At 44.1% G+C, this 24,074-nt stretch overlaps 1 protein-coding gene across 1 annotated transcript in view; it reads right to left on the reverse strand.

Annotated features, from left to right (window-relative positions):
- Positions 1–23,634, reverse strand: part of NSMAF (neutral sphingomyelinase activation associated factor) — a 102,389-nt gene extending 78,755 nt beyond the window's left edge. Inside the window, exons 1-6 of the mRNA XM_044293317.1 lie at positions 23,466–23,634; positions 13,403–13,492; positions 11,952–12,030; positions 11,798–11,856; positions 11,670–11,706; positions 2,494–2,544 (exon numbers count right to left, since the gene is read on the reverse strand). Of these exons, the coding sequence (XP_044149252.1) occupies positions 2,494–2,544; positions 11,670–11,706; positions 11,798–11,856; positions 11,952–12,030; positions 13,403–13,492; positions 23,466–23,515 (366 nt within the window). The 5' untranslated portion in view covers positions 23,516–23,634. The remainder of the gene's footprint in view (positions 1–2,493; positions 2,545–11,669; positions 11,707–11,797; positions 11,857–11,951; positions 12,031–13,402; positions 13,493–23,465) is intronic.
- Between the last annotated feature and the right edge of the window lie 440 nt (positions 23,635–24,074).

Consider the following 24,074-nt stretch of genomic DNA (forward strand, 5'->3'; position numbering starts at 1 on the left):
CAGCGCTACACTTTACATTATAGTAACCCCAATAAAAGTGAATAGGAGCTAAGGACACGTGGCCAGCCCACTGTGTTTTCATGACACCAGGCACCACATAACATGGGTATTCCAATGGCACCCATGAATGGCTGAAATGGGAACACCAAATTAAGGAAGTGCAGATAATACAATTATTCTATTTAAATATGTAAAGTGCACCCAAGGCAGACCTTCACTTTAATCTGCCCGTAAATGAGCGCCGATTACCAGTATAGCATACTGGTACATTTAATGGAGCATTCGCCATACTGAATGGGAAAGAACCGGAGTTTGCACACTGCAAGGCATGGACTGCCGACAAACAAGGAATACTATGCCAGCACAGAAGATGGGACTGCTTGTCGGCTGAACGCCCAGCATGTTTACAACAGGCAACGATCAGGAACGCACATTTGTTCGGCTGATCATCAGCCCATGTGAATGCGCTTCAGAACAGCTTAAAAAGTAAGGAATCCAAATAGAACAGATTAGTGGATTCTCCGAAAATAGTTAAAAGGAACCATTCGCTTAAAGGGGCTTTCTGGGAAAGGGAGGGAGGTTTGACCACTGGGACTCAAGCAAATAGCGATGTACCCGGCTATCTTCAGCAGTCCCAAAGAGAATGAATGGATCAGCAGGGCACATGCTGGGCACAAGCCTGCTACTCCACTGGGATCTTGGTATCGCACCCCCGTCCTCAGGATCAGTAGGGATTCCAGCAGTCTGCCCCCCACAGATCAGGTAAATTATGCATTATTCTGTACTATTCTGGAGATAGGGGATAACTATTCATGACCTATGCTAAGGATGGCCTCAGGCAGCGCTCTGCAAGGACTGCAGGGGAGAGGCAATTTAGCCTCCAGCCCTGAATGTAGTTATGTGGCACTCAGACGAGCAATGTAGCCTCTTTACAGTATGCCACACACAGTGTTGTACGTTCTATAGTGGCTGTGCTTGGTACTGCAGCTCAATACCTTTCACTTAAATGAGACTGAGCTGCATAAAAGGACATGATGTCTCAGACTCAGAAAGAGGCAGCAGCTGATTGGCAGGAGTGGTGGGAGTCGGACCACCCACTGACCAGAAGAGACAAGCCAATGGCAGGGGCATCTTTACTACTAGCAGCACCCCTAAACAGCTGCTGGAGGCCAGGAAACTTTATCATGATCATTCTGAACCCAAAAGAGAACAAAAAACATGACAGCCAGGGAAGCACAAGTTTACTTTTCTTGCAGAAAAAAAGTGTTTTTAAGTATCAACTAATGTCTCCTGTACAATTATATGGTCCTTGGCATTACCCCAAAAGGGGTCCTTTTTGGAAGATCCTCACTATTAGTAGGGTTGTTTCGATACCAAAATTTTGATTCGGTTTCGATACCATAAAAAAGTATTGCGATACTAGATACCACGCAAAGAAAATAAAACGACAAAAAAAGCTGCGTGCATTCCGCATTTTATGGAACGTCCGGCCCATAATGGAACAGTCCTATCCTATTTTTAGGGGGGACAAGGTGACTTAAAAAAAAAATGGCGAATCGCACGGTTTTTATTTTTTATTTTACGGCGTTTTAATAGTTTGGACTTTTCGGATGTGGTGATATGCAATATGTTTATTTATTGTTTATATATTTTATATGTAAAATTGGGAAAGGGGGTGATTTATACTTAAAAAGTAAAAAAAAAAATAATATTATTTAATAACTATTTTCCCCCTTAGGGGCCAGAACCTGGGATCTTTTAATCCCTTGTCATATTCACCCTGATAGATCTCTATTAGGGTGAATAGGACCTCACACTCACCCTGCTGCCCTGTGCACACAGCATCAGGGAGCTGACCATGGAAGCCAGGGCTTCAGTAGCATCCTGACTGCCATGGGAACCGATCGGAGCCCCAGGATTACACTGCCACCAATGAGAGAACTTGAGGGGACTCTGGCCACTGCCACCAATGACTTTAATATAGGGGGGGGGGGGGGAGGGGGCGGGCGCACTGCGCAACCAAATATAGTTAACGTTTAATACAAATACAGGGGCTTTTGAGGTGCGGCACTTGAGGGGTTAATTGCTGCGGATCGCAGCGCCCCGTCAGAGGTCGGGTGCCGGCAATGTGCTTCTGCCGCCTGCATTTGTAATGTATTAGACGTTAGTTATCATTGGTGGTGCAGGTGCGCAGTCCCCTCCTCTTCGTTCCCATTGGAGGCAGCGGCACAGGAGGGAGGGAGAGACTGCTTCCTTCTCCCCGTGCTGCTGAGGGAACATGGCGCACGCTGAGAGCAGCGCGATCCATGTTCTCTGATACCGGGCTGTGTAGATAACATCAGAAGTATTTGATATCTAAAGCTATGTTCACACAGGACAGATTTTCTTGGAGAAATCCACAGCAAATCTGCAATGTAATCTGCAGTGAAAAACCAGCCTAGACCTGTGAAAATATCTGATGTGCAAATGGGGCAATAAAATAATGCTACTTACACGCTGAAGTTTATACGGTGCAACAACGTTCTGTTCTTTGATGAGATAAACCTGAAGGGAAACAATTTACAATTAAATGCACGCTGCTATGTAACTTGCTGCACTGAGGAGCCATCGGCTCTCCTGACATGACCATTTTAGTAAATCCTTATGTTCTCCGTACAATAAGAATTCTGCCAGGTCCTCTTTATAAACAGTCCTCATGTGAATGTGACCATGGTAAAAGCATGTATAAGAATGCCGTCATGCCGTATATATAATACCCATTTTATTCTTCAAGGTCCCTTAAAACTGTCCCACTAAAGGGGCTGTCTGCTTTTTTTTTTTTTTATATGCTGATGACCTATCAGACATTTTAAGATGTGGTAATACCTGATATAAAAATATATTAACAATAAAAAATAAACATATGTAAAATTGGGAAATAACATTTACATATTTTTTTTTACAGTTACACTAGTAACTTTTAACCCACTAGAACTGGTGGTCGCCCTTCCTCGTCAGTGCGGCCGGGTGCTTGCTGTATTATTCAGCTGGCACCTGTCGTGTATGGAGCGGCCTCATAGAACAGCAGCTCACTCCATAAATTCCCTTAAAGGGGTTGTCTCACTTCAGAAAATTGCATTTATCATGTAGAGGAAGTTAAAGGGAACCTGTCACCGGGATTTTGTGTATAGAGCTGAGGACATGGGTTGCTAGATGGCCGCTAGCACATCCACAATACCCAGTCCCCATAGCTCTGTGTGTTTTTATTGTGTAAAAAAAAAACAACATTTGATACATATGCAAATTAACCTGAGATGAGTCCTGTCCCTGACTCCTCTCATATACAGGACTCATCTCAGGTTAATTTGCATATGTATCAAATCGGGTTTTTTTACACAATAAAAGCACACAGAGCTATGGGGGCTGGGTATTGCAGATGTGCTAGCGGCCATCTAGCATCCCATGTCCTCAGCTCTATACACCAAATCCCAGTGACAGGTTCCCTTTAATATAAGCCACTTACTATAATATTGTTATTATCCATATTGCTTCCTACACTGGCTGGATTAATTTTTCCATCACATTATACACTGCTTGTTTCCATGGTTACAGACCACCCTGCAATCCATCAGGAAAAAGCGTCAGCCTCTCTGGTGGTCAAACCCTTTAACTTTTTCTACATGATAAATGCCACTTATTGAAGTGAGACAACCCCTTTAACCACCGTGACATACGGGTGGCTGAAGGGGTTAAAACCATAGTGATGCACATCCTCAGAAAAACTGCTTATGTGTTTCAAGCCCTCGAGTGGCCTCTTAAAGGGGTTTTCCGGAACGTAGGTCATCAATATTAGATTGGCGAGGGTCTGACACCATGCACCCCCACCGGTCAGCTATATTAGGCAGCAGCCGGCACTGGAAGCTATGAAGCAGAAGGCTCCATCCATTGTGGAGTGGCCAAGTGAACGTGAGCTGAGCTACAGTATGCTCCGCCTGGAAACTACTCAATGTAAAAACTTCTGCTTCCAACTTTGTCTAGTTTCCAGCACCTGAAACAACTGATCGGTGGAGGTGCAGGGTATCACACTGATATCTAAGTCATGAAGAACCCAATAATCAAAACAAAGAAAAAAGACAGTTTTAGCTCCTCCTACTGTTTCTGTGTACAGAGGATATCAATTACATCAGGGATGCACAACCTGGGGCCCACAGAGCCGTGGTTTGCAGCCCCCAGGAGCTCTGCTGATCATCTGCCTGTGCTATCAGCTGTGCTGCTGAGTACAGCATCACACTGCGCTGGGTTACTGTTCCTGCACTCCAGCTGAGGACCCAGCAGAGAAGATATAAGCAGTTTTTACAGTTTCTGACTTCTGCTCAGATTAGTTCATAGTGCTTAGTGAGCACTATGCAGTAAATAGATGAAGTGGCTATGTATAAATGTGTAAAAAATAAATGTAAAAAAATAAGTTACAATACTGTTTTGTAAGAAATAAAAATAAAGCTCACTGATTGTCTTTCACCACTAGAACACTCTGCTTATCACTATTTGTAGCATAAGAACACGAGAAAACACAGGAGAGGTGAGAACTGATTATCCATCATCACTAGAACACTCTGCTTAGCACTGTTTATAGCCTAAGGACAGGAGAGAACACAGAAGAGGTAAGAACGGATTATCTATCACCACTCAAAACCCCTGCTGTTTATCACTGTTTATAGTATAAGGGACAGGAGAGAACACAGGTGAGATGAGAACTGATTATCTATCACCACTAGAACAACCTGTGTATCACTGTTTATAGTATTAGGACAGGGGAGAAAACAGGAGAGGTGAGAACACCCTGCTATCACTGGGCTGGATAAATAAGCGCTTTAGATTTATAGAACATAAAAGATAGTGATGATTAACATTTCTAAACTTTTTAAAATTTCTAACAAAGTTAATAAATTAAACAACATTAAAAGGGACAATGACAGGCCGAATAAGCATAATTAGCTGTATATATGCATGCACAGGTCTTCTATTGTGTAATAAAAACATACAGACGTGGACAAAATTGTTGGTACCCTTTGGTCAATGAAAGAAAAAGTCACAATGGTCACAGAAATAACTTTAATCTGACAAAAGTAATAATAAATTAAAATTCTATAAATGTTAACCAATGAAAGTCAGACATTGTTTTTCAACCATGCTTCAACAGAATTATGTAAAAAAATAAACTCATGAAACAGGCATGGACAAAAATGATGGTACCCCTAGAAAACACAGAACATAATGTGACCAAAGGGACATGTTAATTCAAGGTGTGTCCACTAATTAGCATCACAGGTGTCTACAACCTTGTAATCAGCCATTGGGCCTATATATATGGCTCCAGGTAATCACTGTGTTGTTTGGTGATATGGTGTGTACCACACTCGACATGGACCAGAGGAAGCAAAGGAAAGAGCTGTCTCAAGAGATCAGAAAGAAAATTATAGACAAGCATGTTAAAGGTAAAGGCTATAAGACCATCTCCAAGCAACTAGATGTTCCTGTGAGTACAGTTGCACATATTATTCATAAGTTTAAGATCCATGGGACTGTAGCCAACCTCCCTGGACGTGGCCGCAGGAGGAAAATTGATGACAAATCTAAGAGACGGATAATCCGAATGGTAACAAAAGAGCCTAGAAAGACTTCTAAAGAGATTCAAGGTGAACTTCATGCTCAAGGAACATCAGTGTCAGATCGCACCATCCGTCGTTGTTTGAGCCAAAGTGGACTACATGGGAGACGACCAAGGAGGACACCATTGTTGAAAACGAATCATAAAAAAGCAAGACTGGAATATGCCAAACTACATGTTGACAAGCCACAAAGCTTCTGGGAGAATGTCCTGTGGACAGATGAGACAAAAATCGAAGTTTTTGCCAAGGCACATCAGCTGTATGTTCACAGACGAAAAAATGAAGCATATCAAGAAAAGAACACTGTCCCTACTGTGAAACATGGAGGAGGCTCTGTTATGTTCTGGGGCTGCTTTGCTGCGTCTGGCACAGGGTGTCTTGAATCTGTGCAGGGTACAATGAAATCTCAAGACTATCAAGGAATTCTAGAGAGAAATGTACTAGCCAGTGTCAGAAAGCTTGGTCTCAGTCGCAGGTCATGGGTCTTGCAACAGGACAATGACCCAAAACACACCGCTAAAAACACCCAAGAATGGCTAAGAGGAAAAAATTGGACTATTCTAAAGTGGCCTTCTATGAGCCCTGACCTCAATCCTATTGAGCATCTTTGGAAGGAGCTGAAACATGCAGTCTGGAAAAGGCACCCTTCAAACCGGACACAACTGGAGCAGTTTGCTCATGAGGAGTGGGCCAAAATACCTGCTGAGAGGTGCAGATGTCTCATTGACAGTTACAGGAAGCGTTTGATTGCAGTGATTGCCTCAAAAGGTTGCGCAACAAAATATTAAGTTAGGGGTACCATCATTTTTGTCCATGCCTGTTTCATGAGTTTATTTTTTTACATAATTCTGTTGAAGCATGGTTGAAAAACAATGTCTGACTTTCATTGGTTAACATTTATAGAATTTTAATTTATTATTACTTTTGTCAGATTAAAGTTATTTCTGTGACCATTGTGACTTTTTCTTTCATTGACCAAAGGGTACCAACAATTTTGTCCACGTCTGTATAAGTCTAACCCCTGTCCACCTTATGAATACTGTAAAATGATGTTTTATAACCTGCTAGAATTGCTAGGCTTTCTGCCCAAGGGGCGGCGTTTCAGCTTTACTTCTCCCCAGGCAGCCTCCCCCCAACCGCCGTTCTGAAGCGCCGCCCAGCTCATCAATATTCACTTCGCTGGGCGGCTTCTGCGCTGCTTAGAAAAGTGCCCGGCGCAGAACGCAGAGGCTGAAGCAGCCTCAAAGCAGAGGGGACACAGGCACGATGTGATCCCGGACAGTGAGGGTGCCGGGCGCATGCGCCGGATCTCGGAACGTCGGGGACAACAGAAGCCGCCCAGCGAAGTGAATATTGAGGAGCTGGGCGGCGCTTCAGAACGGCAGTTGGGGGAGGCTGCCTGGGAAGAACTAAAGCTGAAACGCCGCCCCTTGGGCAGAAAGACGAGCAATTCTAGCAGGTTATAAAACATCATTTTACAGTATTCATAAGGTGGACAGGGGTTAGACTTATATGTTTTTATTACACAATAGAAGACCTGTGCATGCATATATACAGCTAATTATGCTTATTTGGCTTGTCAGTGTCCCTTTAATAACAGATATATTTTTTTTAAGGCAGAGTTGGAGTCCATGGAGTACATTTCTACCGACTCCATCCGAAAATAACTCATACTTCACAAATCAGACCCCACACCCCTGCACTGCATGCCTCAGTCTCATATACTGCATTTTAGTCTTGCTGACTTCAATGACGAAAACCACATATTAGTTTAAGATAATGTATTTTTCTATCTATATGATGCACCTGCCTATAATACTCACCTTGGTTTTAGTGGAAGAAAATAAGAAAAAAAAAAAATATTGTTCATCAAAGTTCAGCAAAGACCCCTCAATTAGACCCCCAATTTTAGTAAGGCCTCACAACAAACCACAACTGTTGATAAGACCCCCCCCCCCCCCACCAATCAGACCGCAGATTAGACCCTTAATGTTAATAAGGCCCCTATTCAGACCTCCATGTTAATGACCCCCATATTAACCACCTCAGCCCCCCCTAGCTTAAACACCCTTAATGACCAGACCACTTTTTACACTTCTGCACTACACTACTTTCACCGTTTATTGCTCGGTCATGCAACTTACCACCCAAATGAATTTTACCTCCTTTTCTTCTTACTAATAGAGCTTTCATTTGGTGGTATTTCATTGCTGCTGACATTTTAACTTTTTTTGTTATTAATCGAAATTTACAGAAATTTTTGCAAAAAAATGACATTTTTCACTTTCAGTTGTAACTATGGTACAAAAATGTGAATTTATGCTTTTTGAAGCAGCTCTGACTTTCTGAGCACCTGTCATGTTTCCTGAGGTTCTACAATGCCCAGACAGTAGAAAAACCTCACAAATGACCCCATTTTGGAAAGTAGACACCCTAAGGTATTCGCTGATGGGCATAGTGAGTTCATAGAACTTTTTATTTTTTGTCACAAGTTAGCGGAAAATGATGATTTTTTAATTTTTTTTTCCCTTACAAAGTCTCATATTCCACTAACTTGTGACACAAAAAAAAAAAAAAAAAACTTCCATGAACTCACTATGCCCATCACGAAATACCTTGGGGTGTCTTCTTTCCAAAATGCAAAATGGGGTCACTTGTGGGGTAGTTATACTGCCCTGGTATTTTGAGGGGCCCTAATGCGTGAGAAGTAGTTTGAAATCAAAGTGTGTAAAAAATGCCCTGTGAAATCCTAAAGGTGCTCTTTGGAAATTGGGCCCCTTTGCCTACCTAGGCTGCAAAAAAGTGTCACACATGTGGTATCGCCGTACTCAGGAGTAGTCGGGCAATGTGTTTTGGGGTGTTTTTTTACACATGCCCATGCTGGGTGAGATAAATATCTCTGTCAAATGACAACTTTGTATTAAAAAAAAAAAAGGGAAAAGTTGTCTTTTAGAGAGATATTTCTCTCACCCAGCATGGGTATATGTAAAAAGACACCCCAAATCACATTGCCCAACCTCTCCTGAGTACAGCGATACCACATGTGTAACACTTTTTTGCAGCCTAGGTGGGCAAAGGGGCCCACATTCCAAAGAGCACCTTTAGGATTTCACAGGGCATTTTTTTTACACATTTTGATTGCAAACTACTTCTCACGCATTAGGGCCCCTAAAATGCCAGGGCAGTATAAATACCCCACATGTGACCCCATTTTGGAAGGAAGACACCCCAAGGTATTTCGTGATGGGCATAGTGAGTTCATGGAAGTTTTTTTTTTGTGTCACAAGTTAGTGGAATATGAGACTTTGTAAGAAAAAAAAAGAAAAAAAGAAAAAAAAAAAACCATCATCATTTTCTGCTAACTTGTGACAAAAAATAAAAATTCTAGGAACTCGCCATGCCCCTCACAGAATACCTTGGAGTGTCTTCTTTCCAAAATGGGGTCACATGTGGGGTATTTATACTGCCCTGGCATTTGAGGGGCCCTAATGCGTGAGAAGTAGTTTGAAATCCAAATGTGTTAAAAATGCCCTGTGAAATCCTAAAGGTGCTCTTTAGAATGTGGGCCCCTTTGCCCACCTAGGCTGCAAAAAAGTGTCACACATGTGGTATCGCCGTACTCGGTAGAAGTAGGGCAATGTGTTTTGGCGTGTATTTTTACATATACCCATGCTGGGTGAGAGAAATATCTCTCTAAAAGTCAACTTTTCCCATTTTTTTTATACAAAGTTGTCATTATAGAGAGATATTTCTCTCACCCAGCATGGGTATATGTAAAAAGACACCCCAAAACACATTGCCCAACTTCTCCTGAGTACGGCGATACCACATGTGTGACACTTTTTTGCAGCCTAGACGCGCAAAGGGGCCCAAATTCCTTTTAGGGGGGCATTTTTAGACATTTGGATCCCAGACTTCTTTAGGGCCCCTAAAATGCCAGGGCGGTATAAATACCCCACATGTGACCCCATTTTGGAAAGAAGACACCCCAAGGTATTCAATGAAGGGCATGGTGAGTTCATAGAAGATTTTTTTTTTTTGGCACAAGTTAGCGGAAATTGAAACAAAGTCTCCCTTTCCGCTAACTTGGGACAAAAGGTTCAATCTTTCATGGACTCAATATGCCCCTCAGCGAATACCTTGGGGTGTCTTCATTCCGAAATAGGGTCACATGTGGGGTATTTATACTGCCCTGGCATTTTAGGGGCCCTAAAGCGTGAGAAGAAGTCTGGAATCTAAATGTCTAAAAAAATTTACGCATTTGGATTTGAACTTCAGACGTGAACCGTAGTCCCACAACATTGATGTTGAGACTGTCAACAAAGTGTTGTAGCTGATCAGCCTCTCCATTCCACCAGAGAAAGATATCATCGATGAACCTGACCCCAAGATATCCTAGGTAGCGCCTCCTACGATATTAAGGAGCGACACACCTTCGTCTGGCTAGATTAGCCAGGAATTTGGGTTTCTGGTGGGGAATGGGACTGGCTCACCTCCGCATCGCCACCAGTCTAACCCGAAGACCCGCCCCCTCATACTGCGTGACCAATCACCTTTGAGTGATGCGGCCGCATTAGCATGGACGGCCTAAGACCGCCCTCGATCATGTGACGGTAGCGAGTGACGCGATCCGATACGTCACACGTCACATGACCGATCACATGGTACGGGGGGGAGGAGCCTAAATGATGCGCGTGGTTTAAAAAGGACGCCAGCAGCGCGAATGATCTGCTCCCACTGCCACACGCAGGATAGGTGCGGACCCTGGACCCGAGCAGATGACTAAGCAAGTTAAGTACATCCTCACACTTCGTTTTGGATTGTGCTTATGACTGCCTCAGCTTTATATGGTATGCTGAGATAGGCACATACTGCCTGTCATTATCTGCCTGCGGTCCTGGTGATATTTGAGTCCCCTGATGATCTGGCGCATGCCAGTGAAACGCGTAGGGGCACAGCTTTTTGTTTTTCTTTTTTGCATCTGACTACCTTAGAGGTGACTTGTCCTTTTACTTCCGACGAAGCTGGGCAGTCAAAAAATAGGTCTGAGGGCCATCTAGGGTCAGACGGATGGAGTTTCACCTAATGATAGAACACAGGGATATGTGTAGGGGTTGAGACCCAGTATCTGTCTCCCTCTCTTTATTTCTATCCCTGTCGTCTTCCTAACTCACTCCTCCGAGTAACTCACTCCTCCGAGTGGGCCAGTGTACACACCTCCTGGCTCCACATTTTTTCATATCCGACCAGTTCACTGTAGTTGGCAGGGATTTTTTACCTCCATGAGAGGTTTGTGATATATACATTTGTTGTCACAGAACAGAAAGCGGCAGAGGAAGACTGCATTCACTGCTTCCCAGTCCTCCTGAACTAATGACCATATTGGAAGCGCTTATTAATATTCGCCCCATAAGACGCACAAATTTGCGTCTTATAGTAATAAAAATACTGTACTTTTGGCAACACACTCAGCACATTACAGTGGCAATACAGCACTGGCCAGTGAAGGATACACTGCAGAGGCAGACTGGCCATTGACCCTACAGGGAAATTTCTCAGTGGGCCGATGTCCAGGGGCCACCCAAGCCCTCCTCACGGTCGCTGGTTGGGTACATAGTGATCTGGTGCTCTCAGCATTAATTAATGCTAGGAGCATCTGGTACTTATGCATCTGGCTGGCAGAAGAAAGTGCCCTCCCGCATGCAGCTGTATCGCCATCCTCAGGAGTGTGATAGAGTTGAATGCTGCAGCAGGGACAGCAGTATTTTGTGTTGCACTGTATATTTGTATGTATATGTGTTTCTGCTGGGACGGTATTTTATGCTGCACTACAGCATCGCTGCCCTGCCTACTTATATTGGCCCTGCCTTCTGTCAGTTAGGACCTGCCTACAACATGGGGCCATCTTTGTCTTTTTTCTTAGGCTACTTTAAGATCCCAGTCCGCACTGGATACACTATTTATTTCATGGCGTAGTGGGGGTTATGACTAAAATACTTCTTGTAAGTACATAATTCTTACCTGGCTGCATGCAACAGAAAATCGCTTGTGCCTGTTGCTAAAAAGGGTGAGAAAGAGATAAAGCTGTTAACATCTACAGACAGAATAACAGGTAGCATATAAGTGAAAGCAGATGCTAAAGTCCATACGTCCTGAAGAGATCGTCATCATCTTCCACTTCAATCCTTGAACAATCCCGCAGTGCAATCTGTAACAACCAGTGAAAGGCGGTCTAATGTCCCGTTACAATTTCATTGACGTTAGGACATTGCATTGATCGGGAGGCTCCGTGGAAATGCTTACCTTCAGTATGGGTTCTTCAATTGTATCAGGTTCAAATATAAGGGACTTTGAGCATATCTTCAGGGATCCACTTATGCTTCTAAGTAAAAAAAATAATAATAAAATGTATAGGCATAAGTCAGTAACATGGTCACAGCTTGAAGCACTTATTTCTTAGTTAAAGAGGTTGTCTCACTTCAGCAAATGGCATTTATCACGTAGACAAAGTTAAAGGGTTTGACCTGCCATTTATATTGATGACCTATCCTCAGGATAGGTTATCGATATCTGATTGGCGGGGGTCCAACACCCGACACCCCCGCCCATGAGCTTTTTGAAAAGGAGACAGAGCTCCATGCGAACACTGCTTCCTGTTCATTATACTGTGTACATCTCTGAAGTTACGGCGGTGCAGAGCAATGACAAGTACTCGCTCCATTCACTTGAATGGAGGGAGTATTCGCAATTACACTACACCACCGATCTACAGGAGTGCCGCCTCCTCTTCAGAAGGCTGATTGGCAGGGGTGCTGGGTGTCGGACCCCGCTGATTAGATATTGATGACAAGTCATCAATATAAATGGCAGGACAACCCCTTTAATACAAGACACTTACTAATGTATTGCAATTATCTATATTGCTTCCTTTACTGGTTTAATTAATTTTTCCATCACATTATATACTGCTTGTTTCCAGGGGTTACAGCCAACACTGCAGTGCAGCTACGGGGTGGACGGTAATGGCTTGGCTATTTTCAGCCCACCCATAGGACCGAATGGAGGGAGGCTGCACATGCGCAGTGCGCCGTCCCGGACTTTGCCGGCTCCGTTCTAAGTATAGGTGCGGGACCCACACCTATCAGACATTTGGGGCATATCCTAGCGATATGCGTCCTCATATCCTAGTACCGGCGATGTGCGGTCCGCAAAATGTGGAATGCACATTGCCGGTGTCCGTGTTTTGCGGATCAGTGGATCCGCAAAACACATACGGATGTGTGAATGGACCCTAAAGGAGACCAATCAGACCCACATACCTCAGTAATAATTTACCTGGGTGCAAAACACCAGATATGCAAAAATGAGTTAAAAGGGGTTTTTCCAAATTCAGAGTATTGATGGTCTATCCTCAGATAAAATCTTTCACAGTACCCTACACCCCCGCTACAAAGTAGATGGTGTGCAGGTAAGCCCCTGAACAGCGGGGATGCGAAGAGTCAGGCCCTTCACCCATCTGATATTAACCGTCTATTCTATACCAATGTTCTGAATCCAGAAAACCCCAAAACCTCTTCACTGCTTCACCCAGTGGTGTTATGAGACTATGTACTTCCAATATTCTACACCCTGCAAAGTTAAAACCTGCTCTATAGCAGCAGCATCATCACTAAGACAACCAAATATGTTTTACTATTACAGAACCGAAATCTGCAGCTGAGGTTTTGGCTGCTCTCATTTAAATACAGCCTCACCTCTCTGTAGCATCGCCTGCTTTGGATATGTGATGTGCTATATGCTGTTCAAAAAAGTATTCCTCCAAGTCCAAAAGTAACAAAGAGAACCTACGAAAAGAAAGGTAAATGTTACAAATACACATAGTTCAATGTGGCCTGTATCATCTATTACTCTGCTTTTACTTACATGTAAGGCCGCATGCATACGACCATATTTTTGGTCTGCGTCTGATCAGCAGTTTTTGTGGACCGCACGTGGTCCCGTTCATTTCTATGGGGCCACCAAAAATGCGGTCATTCCACAAATTACTCAGAATGTCCTATTCTTGTCAGTTTTGAGGACAAGAATAGGCATTTTGTGGCACGCACACAGCCGGTATCCGTATTCTGTGCATCCACGGTTTGAGGACCGCAAAATACATCCGGATGTGTGCATAAGGCCTAACAATGAGAACGCAACCAGTAAGCAGGGCTGTGGAGTCTGTAAGCCAAAGCTCTGACTCCAACTCCTGCATTTTTATTTTATGCACTTGTATAGCACTGCTATATTCCGCAGCACTTTATAGACATTAGCATCGGGGCTCACAATCTAAGGTCCCTATCAATATGTCTTTGGAGTGATGGAGGACACCGGAGTACCTGGAGGAAACCCACAAAAACACGGGGAGAACATACAAACTCCATGCAGATGTTGTCTTAGGTCGGATTCGAACCTAGGACTCCAGTGCTGAAAGGCACCCGTGCTAACCACTGAGCCACCAAGCTATTTTTTTAATCACAATATGATGCCTTCAAGTTGAAGGTTCGGGTACTGTCAGGTTTCCATCCCACAATGTAGATTAAAAAATAACTTCAGCACTCCTTACGCTCAGGTGAAATCTGTGCATCTTTTTATTTTTGTTTTATTTTCAGGCAATCAATATGCGTTGGGTGACCTTTTTCAAACACTAAGGCTGGGTTCACACGGGCGTCACGTTTTGGCTCAGGATGCGTCCCGGGTGCATTGCGGCAAACCCGCGCAAGTAGGTACCCAATTGCAGCCAGTTTAGACTGTGATTGCGTTCCATTGTTCAGTTTTTATCGCGCGGGTGCAATGCTTTTGCACGCACGTGATAAAAAACTGAATGTGGTAGCCAGACCCGAACTTCTTCACTTAAGTACAGGTTTGGGTTCAAGGTTGTGTAGATGTAATTATTTTCCCTTATAACATGGTTATAAGGGAAAATAATAGCATTCTTTAATGCAGAATGCTTAGTAGAAAGTCAATTGAGGGTTAAAAAAAATAAATAAATTAACTCACCTCCTCCAATTGATCGCGTAGCTGCCGGTCTCCTGTTCTTTCTTCAGGACCTGTGGTGACGTCACTGAGCTCATCACATGGTCCATCACCACGGCAATGGACCATGTGATTGGACCACGTGATGTGACGTCACCACAGGTCCTTTAGCCGGCAGCTCATGATTAAAGAAGTAAGAAGAGATCGGCAACTACGCTTTTCACACAGCCCCATTCACTTCTATGGGGCCTGCGTCGCTTGATAAACGCACAATATAGAGCATGCTGAAAATCACTGCTCATGTGCACAGCCCTACAGAAGTGAATGGGTCCGGATTCAGTGCGGGTGCAATGCGTTCACCTCACGCATTGCACCCGCACGCAAATCTCGCCTGTGTGAACCCAGCCTAAGGTGCGTTTAGACGGCCCGATGGAACAGCCGATTGTCGGGAAGGAAGCGTTCCTTCCTGACCGTTGGCTACTCGCTCAGTGAAGGAGGCCGCTGCACGTAAATCACCTTCACAGTATGAGGACGAGGGGTCTCTATTGAGATCATTCATCCGCATACAGAATTATTGCTTCTGGGCAGTAGATCTCTGTTTAGACCACACGATTTGCTGCCCAGGAACGATAAGTGGTGCGCCTGCACGAACGACAGGATCACCCAATGATCGAGGGTTTTGCTCGTTCATCATGTGATCAGCGGCACATTTAGAAATTGCCCATAGAAGAGATATGGGCATTGCAAGGCATGTTCTGGCATGCCATGAGGGTGATGCTGGGTCCCTGTGGTTTCAAGTCATAGAAATAGTGCGTCCATAGAAATAGACGTATACTCAAAAAAGAGGCCCAATGAGTCCATTGGGCCTAAATGAGCAACTTACCGATGCATTTGGTTCTTTTATTTAATTTAAAAAACAAATGCACAGATGGGAGGCTCAACACCTGGATGGATGGATGGGTAACGGTGGGTTCGCTGCTCACTGGGTCACCCACCCAGTAAAATAAAGGTAATGAACAAGCAAATGAGCAGGCACACCACCTTTTGGAGTAGGTAATGGATTTGAAAACAATGTAGTCAAATACAATACATATAAAGACCGTTAAACGTATATACAGACGTGGACAAAATTGTTGGTACCCTTTGGTCAATGAAAGAAAAAGTCACAATGGTCACAGAAATAACTTTAATCTGACAAAAGTAATAATAAATTAAAATTCTATAAATGTTAACCAATGAAAGTCAGACATTGTTTTTCAACCATGCTTCAACAGAATTATGTAAAAAAATAAACTCATGAAACAGGCATGGACAAAAATGATGGTACCCCTAACTTAATATTTTGTTGCGCAACCTTTTGAGGCAATCACTGCAATCAAACGCTTCCTGTAACTGTCAATGAGACATCTGCACCTCTCAGCAGGTATTTTGGCCCACTCCTCATGAGCAAACTGCTCCAGTTGTGTCCGGTTTGAAGGGTGCCTTTTCCAGACTGCATGTTTCAGCTCCTTCCAAAGATGCTCAATAGGATTGAGGTCAGGGCTCATAGAAGGCCACTTTAGAATAGTCCAATTTTTTCCTCTTAGCCATTCTTGGGTGTTTTTAGCGGTGTGTTTTGGGTCATTGTCCTGTTGCAAGACCCATGACCTGCGACTGAGACCAAGCTTTCTGACACTGGCTAGTACATTTCTCTCTAGAATTCCTTGATAGTCTTGAGATTTCATTGTACCCTGCACAGATTCAAGACACCCTGTGCCAGACGCAGCAAAGCAGCCCCAGAACATAACAGAGCCTCCTCCATGTTTCACAGTAGGGACAGTGTTCTTTTCTTGATATGCTTCATTTTTTCGTCTGTGAACATACAGCTGATGTGCCTTGGCAAAAACTTCGATTTTTGTCTCATCTGTCCACAGGACATTCTCCCAGAAGCTTTGTGGCTTGTCAACATGTAGTTTGGCATATTCCAGTCTTGCTTTTTTATGATTCGTTTTCAACAATGGTGTCCTCCTTGGTCGTCTCCCATGTAGTCCACTTTGGCTCAAACAACGACGGATGGTGCGATCTGACACTGATGTTCCTTGAGCATGAAGTTCACCTTGAATCTCTTTAGAAGTCTTTCTAGGCTCTTTTGTTACCATTCGGATTATCCGTCTCTTAGATTTGTCATCAATTTTCCTCCTGCGGCCACGTCCAGGGAGGTTGGCTACAGTCCCATGGATCTTAAACTTATGAATAATATGTGCAACTGTACTCACAGGAACATCTAGTTGCTTGGAGATGGTCTTATAGCCTTTACCTTTAACATGCTTGTCTATAATTTTCTTTCTGATCTCTTGAGACAGCTCTTTCCTTTGCTTCCTCTGGTCCATGTCGAGTGTGGTACACACCATATCACCAAACAACACAGTGATTACCTGGAGCCATATATATAGGCCCAATGGCTGATTACAAGGTTGTAGACACCTGTGATGCTAATTAGTGGACACACCTTGAATTAACATGTCCCTTTGGTCACATTATGTTCTGTGTTTTCTAGGGGTACCATCATTTTTGTCCATGCCTGTTTCATGAGTTTATTTTTTTACATAATTCTGTTGAAGCATGGTTGAAAAACAATGTCTGACTTTCATTGGTTAACATTTATAGAATTTTAATTTATTATTACTTTTGTCAGATTAAAGTTATTTCTGTGACCATTGTGACTTTTTCTTTCATTGACCAAAGGGTACCAACAATTTTGTCCACGTCTGTACACTTTGCTGTGTTCCTACACACACTGCTGTGTCTCCAACATTGGGACTTTTTTTCATGGGATATCAAGTCTTGATGATATCTATGGCCTTCTGGTGAACATCTATGGCCTTCTGGTGAATATCGATAGAGGGTGATGAATGTTCACCCAAAAAAAAAAAAAAAAAAAAACTATCTAGAGGCAACAGCCATTTTCTATACTTCCTCAATCAGTGGATTTATGTGACGATTTATTTGATTGATTTTATTGCTTAGTTTATTCAGCCTTGTATTCTACCAGGTGTATTTTCCCACTTGGATTTTATCAGGTGTATGATCCTGTTTTATGGTCTATATATGTATTGTATTTGAATAAATTGTTTTCATATCCATTACCTACTCCAGAAGGTGGTGTGCCTGCTCATTTGCTTGTTCATTACCTTTATTTAATTTAGGCCTCCATTTAGCAATTGCTTGCTTTTTTATTGTTTGGTCCTACGAAAGCCTGTCTATATAAATGGTCCATATTAATAATAAGTAGGGGATAGGGTGGAAACAGTGTCATGTCAGGATTGTACATGCATCCCTGGTACCACGCCTTGTTTGGCACACTATACGTATATTTTTACACCCAGTCTGCACAATTCTCCAATTTTATTCTTCCCACAACATACTCATATTCTGATTATTAAGATCTTATTAAACATAGACATTTTATCATGAAGCCAGAGTCTACCTTCACTGTGATAGATAGATAGAGAGATTATATATATATATCTATCTCTCTCTATCTCTCTCTCTCTCAACACCCTTTTTCAAGTAAGAGCTCATACACACGGCCGTTGCCCAGCCCGTATACAGTGGGTCCGCAACTGGCACCGGCCGCGTGCACCCCGCATCACGGATGCGGACCCATTCACTTGGGTCCAGGAAATGCGGTATGGAACGGAGGCACGGATCAGAAGCCCACGGAAGCACGGATCAGAAGCCCACGGAAGCACTCAGTAGTGGGTTTTCTGTCCATGCCTCCGCAGCGCAAAAAAAAAAAAAAGTAGTGTATGTGTATGAATGGGTCCGCGATCGGCATGTGGAGGCCCCATGGTCGGTGCCCATGCATTGCAGACCGTAATTTGTGATATAGTATCGGCTGAGCACTGTATTCATGAGATATTCACATGCAGGACCGCATGAGTAAATGCACCAGACAGGAAGTGGGCATGGAAGGAAAAGAAGAGCGGCGTGCGTCTCAAGCTGGAGCACACTGTGCAGGAGATTGGGGACAGGTGGAGATAAGAGGTGGCTATTTATGAGAGCGCTGGACACTGCAAGGGCGTGCCCAGACATCAGAGGTTGCTAATCTTACCGGTTATCAAAACTAATCCACTTACTTTTGGCCCCCAAAAGAACCAGAACATCCATCACTGGGGAAACGTGTTTGGACAGTACAGAAAAAGTTTGGTGTTGTATGCAGGGTTACATAAAAGATTTGCAGGGCTTAGCCACTGAGAAGTGGGTCACCCTGTCGGGGCGGGTGCACTGCATGTAGGCAGGGGTAGTTCAGGGACAGAAGGAGTTAGGTCCCGAAACCTGAAAGAAACTGGGTACTATGACCCCATTTCTCCAGCCAAAGCAATCAATCTACTATTTATAAGGGCTCATGCACGAGACCGTAAGTATTTTGCGGTTTAAAAAAAAAAAACGGATCCGCAAGAAATACGGATGACGTCCGTGTGCATTCCGTATTTTGCGGAACGGAACAGCTGGCCCCTAATAGAACAGTCCTATCCTTGTCCGTTATGTGGACAATCATATGACATGTTCTATTTTTTTGCGGAATGGAAATACGGACACAGAAGGCAGACGAAGTAACTTCCTTTTTTTTTTTGCGGACCCATTGAAATGAATGGTTCCGTATACGGTCCGCATTCGTGTGCATGAGGCCTAAGGCTGAGCAGTGAGTAATGACGAGCTGGATGCTATATAGACACCGGAGCCCCTTCAGATGAGTCCTTTGCACTTGTGTTCCTGGTGATAACTTCTGCAAATACCTTTGATCAAACCTTTGGTTATTTAGAATGATTTTAGTTTTGATATTGTTTTTGTGCGGGGACTCTAACTTTAATCCCTTCCAGCAAAAGCCAGTTTGGACCAAATGCCGAAGCCCCTTTTTTTCCAGTCTGTCAGATCACTATCTGGTAATAAGTCTGGAATGCTTTTACTGATCCAAGCCATTCTAAGATGGTTTTCTTGTGACACTTCGCACTTCAGGTTGGTCATGAATTAGAGTTGATATGTTTTACTTTTATGTATAAAAAATAAATAAATCCATAATTTACACCCCCCAAAAAAATTAGCAATTTTCAAAATTTGAATTTCACTGATTTTAAGAAAAATAGTGATTCCAGACAAAATAGTTATTAACAATGCTCATGTGTCTACTTTATGTTGGGTAGTACCTGCCCCTAAAACTGCGATATACACCGCCCATTTGTACCGGTGACGTCACCGCTCTCCCTGCTAGGCGGAAGTCTTTGCCTAGCACACGGATGTGAAGCCCGATACGTCACCGGCTCACTACAAACAGGCTTTGCCCTGCGTGATACAGGTCACATCACAGGTTCTACACTTCTCTGCCCGCTCCTGCACTGATCACATGACTGTGACATCACAGATCCTTCTCCACTTCTGTGCCTTACTGCTGAGCTCCACCCCCTCCTGCACTGATCACATGACTGCGACATCACAGATCCTTCTCTACTTCACTGAAATCGCAGATCCTTCAGCTCTGGTGCAGCACTATACCAGCGCACCCTGTGCAGGGTCTCTTTAGTCTCTGCTACCCACCCCACGATTAGAGGCACAGGCAGTAGGAACTGCACCGACTACACAGCCTGTAAGGGTCCATTCACACGTCCGCAAAATGGGTCCACATCCGTTCCGCAATTTTGCGGAACGGGTGCAGACCCATTAATTTTCAATAGGGCCAGAATGTGTTGTCCGCATCCGCATTTGCAGATCTGCACTTCCGCATCCGTGCTTCCATTTCCTCAAAATGTCCGCAATTACGGACAAGATTAGGCATTTTCTATTATAGTGCCGGCGATGTGCGATCCGTAAATTGTGGAATGCACATTGCCAGTTTCCGTGTTTTGCAGATCTGCAAAACACTTACGGAAGTGTGAATGGACACTAAATATAATGATTTAAATAAAAAATTTAAAAATCGTCAGACACTAAAAGGGCAAATTACTATAATAATCGCCTCAGCTCTACTGAGAACAAAATGACTGATATTATACACTACACTTTGTGGTGCAGTATAATCACACACAGTATTACGCCTAGATCATTATAACATAAAAGCAATAAACTGGGCCGACTGCAAAACAATGACGGCACAAAAACAATGTGTACAGCACAGGAGACCGAGGACTTTCATCATATAGGAAGTGCGTACAGTGTAGGCAGCTCACATGTTCATGTGGTTTTTTGCTTTTCTTTACTGTACATTGTGGTTTATGTTCCTTTTATTTTATGTTTACTAAAAAACAAGACCGGAAAAAACAGTAAGCCTGAGGTTTTACTGCCAAGATCTGTTCTTCTTTCCACCAACATATATGTACAGAAGCACACACATACATCGTCATAACCATAAGAATATTTACTTCCCAATTTCAGAGACAGTAGAGAAGGGCCTGACCTAACTATGTAAACCATCAGGATTTTTACACAGTCAGCATCCCCCGGCCCTACATCGTGGCACCACCTGGTGGTCTCCTATCTATGGCTCTTTACTGCTGCAAGTAGTCGGGCATGCGGGTAGTCGCAGCTTTGCAGCAGCTGTCCAGTCTCTGGTTGGGAAACACCGCCATAGCTCATAGATGTACTGCCCTGGTGCTACATGGAAACTGGGGATGGGTTGTTCTATGGAGGAAACTTTCCGGCCTCTGAAACCGTTACGACCAGGAAAGGGTATTTGTCGCTATAGGTACATTATGCATACGGCTCTCGTTAGCTTTCACCGCTTCCTTGGCTCACATAAAGGGGTTATACAGCCTGTCAAAATGATTGACTTATCAGGATGGGCCATCACTAAATCAGTGGGGGTTCCACTCCTGGCACCCCCCCCCCCCATCATTTTTTTGAAGGGGCCTTTTAAAGGGGTCGTCTAATTTAGGGTACTTTTACACTTGCGTAACGTTGCTGGATTCCGGCAATCTGTATGCAAACGGATACCATTTGTAGAGGTATCTGGATGCGGATCAGTCTCACAAATGCACTGCAATACCGGATCCGTCTCTCAAGTTGTCATCCATTTATCTTTTTCACATTTTTAAAGGTCTGTGCATGCGCAGACTGCAAAACCGGATCCGTTTTTCCGGAACACTTGGGGCCGGATCCAGCATTAATGCTTTTCAATGAAAAATAATGCCGGATCCCGCCTTCCGGCAAGTGTTTCAGAGTTTTGGACGAAGAAAATACCGCAGCATGCTGCAGTATTTTCTCCCTCCAAAAACCATAGTGACTGAACTCAACTAAAGACATCCTGATGCGCACTGAACGGATTGCTCTCCATTCAGAATGCATTAGGATAAAACTGAGCGTTTGTTTTTTTTCCGGTATTGAGCCCCTAGGACGGAACTCTATGCCGGAAAAAAACAACGCTAGTGTGAAAGTACTAAAAATAGTCCAGATTTGCTAAAGTTGTGGGACCTACTGATGTTGGTGGGATGTCTCAGCACTACAAAAATGCAGAATTACAGAGGGTGCGCCGTTATCCATAGACCCCATCAGTGCGCAAGATCAGTGTGATGTCAGTGATATCAATGCGATGGTTTGACGTCAGTAACATGTCCTATCAGTGTGATGCGGTATTTCGGCTTTCTTACTTAAAGGGGTTTTCCCACAAAAAAATATTCTACTTTTCAAACCAGCACCTGGATCTGAATTATTTTGTAATTGCATGTCATTAAACATTTAGTATAGGCACTGAGTTATGGTTGCAAAGAGGGTCCGTATATTAGGTAAATAACGAGACCCCCTCGTTCTCTGACCTTCACTTTTTCCATAGCTCTGAAAGGCTGAACATGGGAATCCCACTGATGTTACGGGACAGAGCCACAGTTATGTATAACAGTCCCAAATTTGGCGGGACCTTCCCTGACTTTCAGAGACAGTACTGGCGGATTTGTGCTGTCCTGGACCGAAAATGGATGGGGCTAGCATAAACCCCTCCCATCAGGGGCCAACTGGGAACTCAAAGGGGCCCAATGTTGAAGGTGGGTCCAAACTGACAGAAGGCGGGTTAACACAAGTAGGCAGGGTCAAAAGATGTAAGCAAGGAGGGACCAGCAATACTGTAGTGCAGCACAAAGTACCGCCCCACATGAACCAAATACCGCCATCGTCCTGAGGATGGCGATACTGTTGAATTCAGGAGGGCCCCTGCGGCCGCTGTGGGGTGCATAAAGTGCTTGATGCTCCTATAGCAATTACTGCTGAGAGCATCAGATCTGTATTTACATGGCTGGTAGCCATAAGAAGGATGTGGGTGGCCCCTCAAGCATCGGCCCACCGGAAAATGACCCTGTCGGGTGGTCTATGGCCAGTCCTCCCCTGTGTCTGATCCTTATCGGATCCTTGTCGGATAATGACTCAAGCATACGAACGTAACTGTGGTCCGTGTTTTTTGCAGATCGGACACGGACCCATTACGGGAAAAATGCAGACACCACCGAGAGTGACGTCCCACAAATGACAGAAAACGTCCTATTCTTGTCCATTTTGCGGAGAAGAATAGCCATTTCTGCTCTGCTATTGGACCCACGAAATAAGCTGCATGTACACGGCTGGTATACGTGTTTTGCGGATAAGCGGTTTGCAGCGCGCAAAACCCATACAGTCATGTGCACATGGCCTTAGCCACTCACAGCCTGGTGAGTCCATGTGTATGAGGGGGGTCCCAGTGGTTCTCTATGGCAGCAGACCAGTGGTGCACGGTATGTGCATACACTGCACACAGCACCAGCCTCCAGCTGTACAGTGACACATGACTGCACCAATGTGACAACTCACCTCTCCTTAGAGGAAAGCTGCAGAGAGTCTGCTCTCCTCCAGGAAGCCATAGGCGAGCTGTGCCCCGGCGCTCAGAGCCGCTCTGCAGTCACCACGTACGGCGCCGGCCCCGGTCACTCATCAGCCGCTCCTGCCTCTGCACTTGCTGGGGAGCCGAGCGATGAAAAGAGACAGCTGATTGGCTGGAAGTTCCCGGAGTGCCGACTACGTAGCGTTCATCTCTGTGAATAACAAGTAGCGTACGATTGGTTCCTGCCTTACTTCCTCATCGCAGACTCGCCCTGTGATTGGATGACTGGAGCAGATGCCGGTGTTTACGGAAGAGGGGCTGCGCGGCTGTATCGTGAGCGACACCCAGCGGGCGCATTGTGCAAGTGCTGTTCGCCTTCTCTGTGGTGGAGCCGCGGCTTCCTCTCTCTAAAAAAAAAAAAAGAAACACCCTGCTTCCAAAATGTTTGAGGTGACTTTTATTTAACCCTTTTGACCACGAGCAATTAAAACCAGGTACGTGTTCAGATTTTATATGCACTCTGTGAGTTGCTAGTTATGCAGCTACATGCTCATTAACCCTTTAGGGACAGGCATTTTTTTTTTCTTTCATTTTTTTCA

The sequence above is a fragment of the Bufo gargarizans genome, chromosome 5 (genome assembly GCF_014858855.1).
Source record: "Bufo gargarizans isolate SCDJY-AF-19 chromosome 5, ASM1485885v1, whole genome shotgun sequence".
Classification (NCBI taxonomy): domain Eukaryota; kingdom Metazoa; phylum Chordata; class Amphibia; order Anura; family Bufonidae; genus Bufo; species Bufo gargarizans.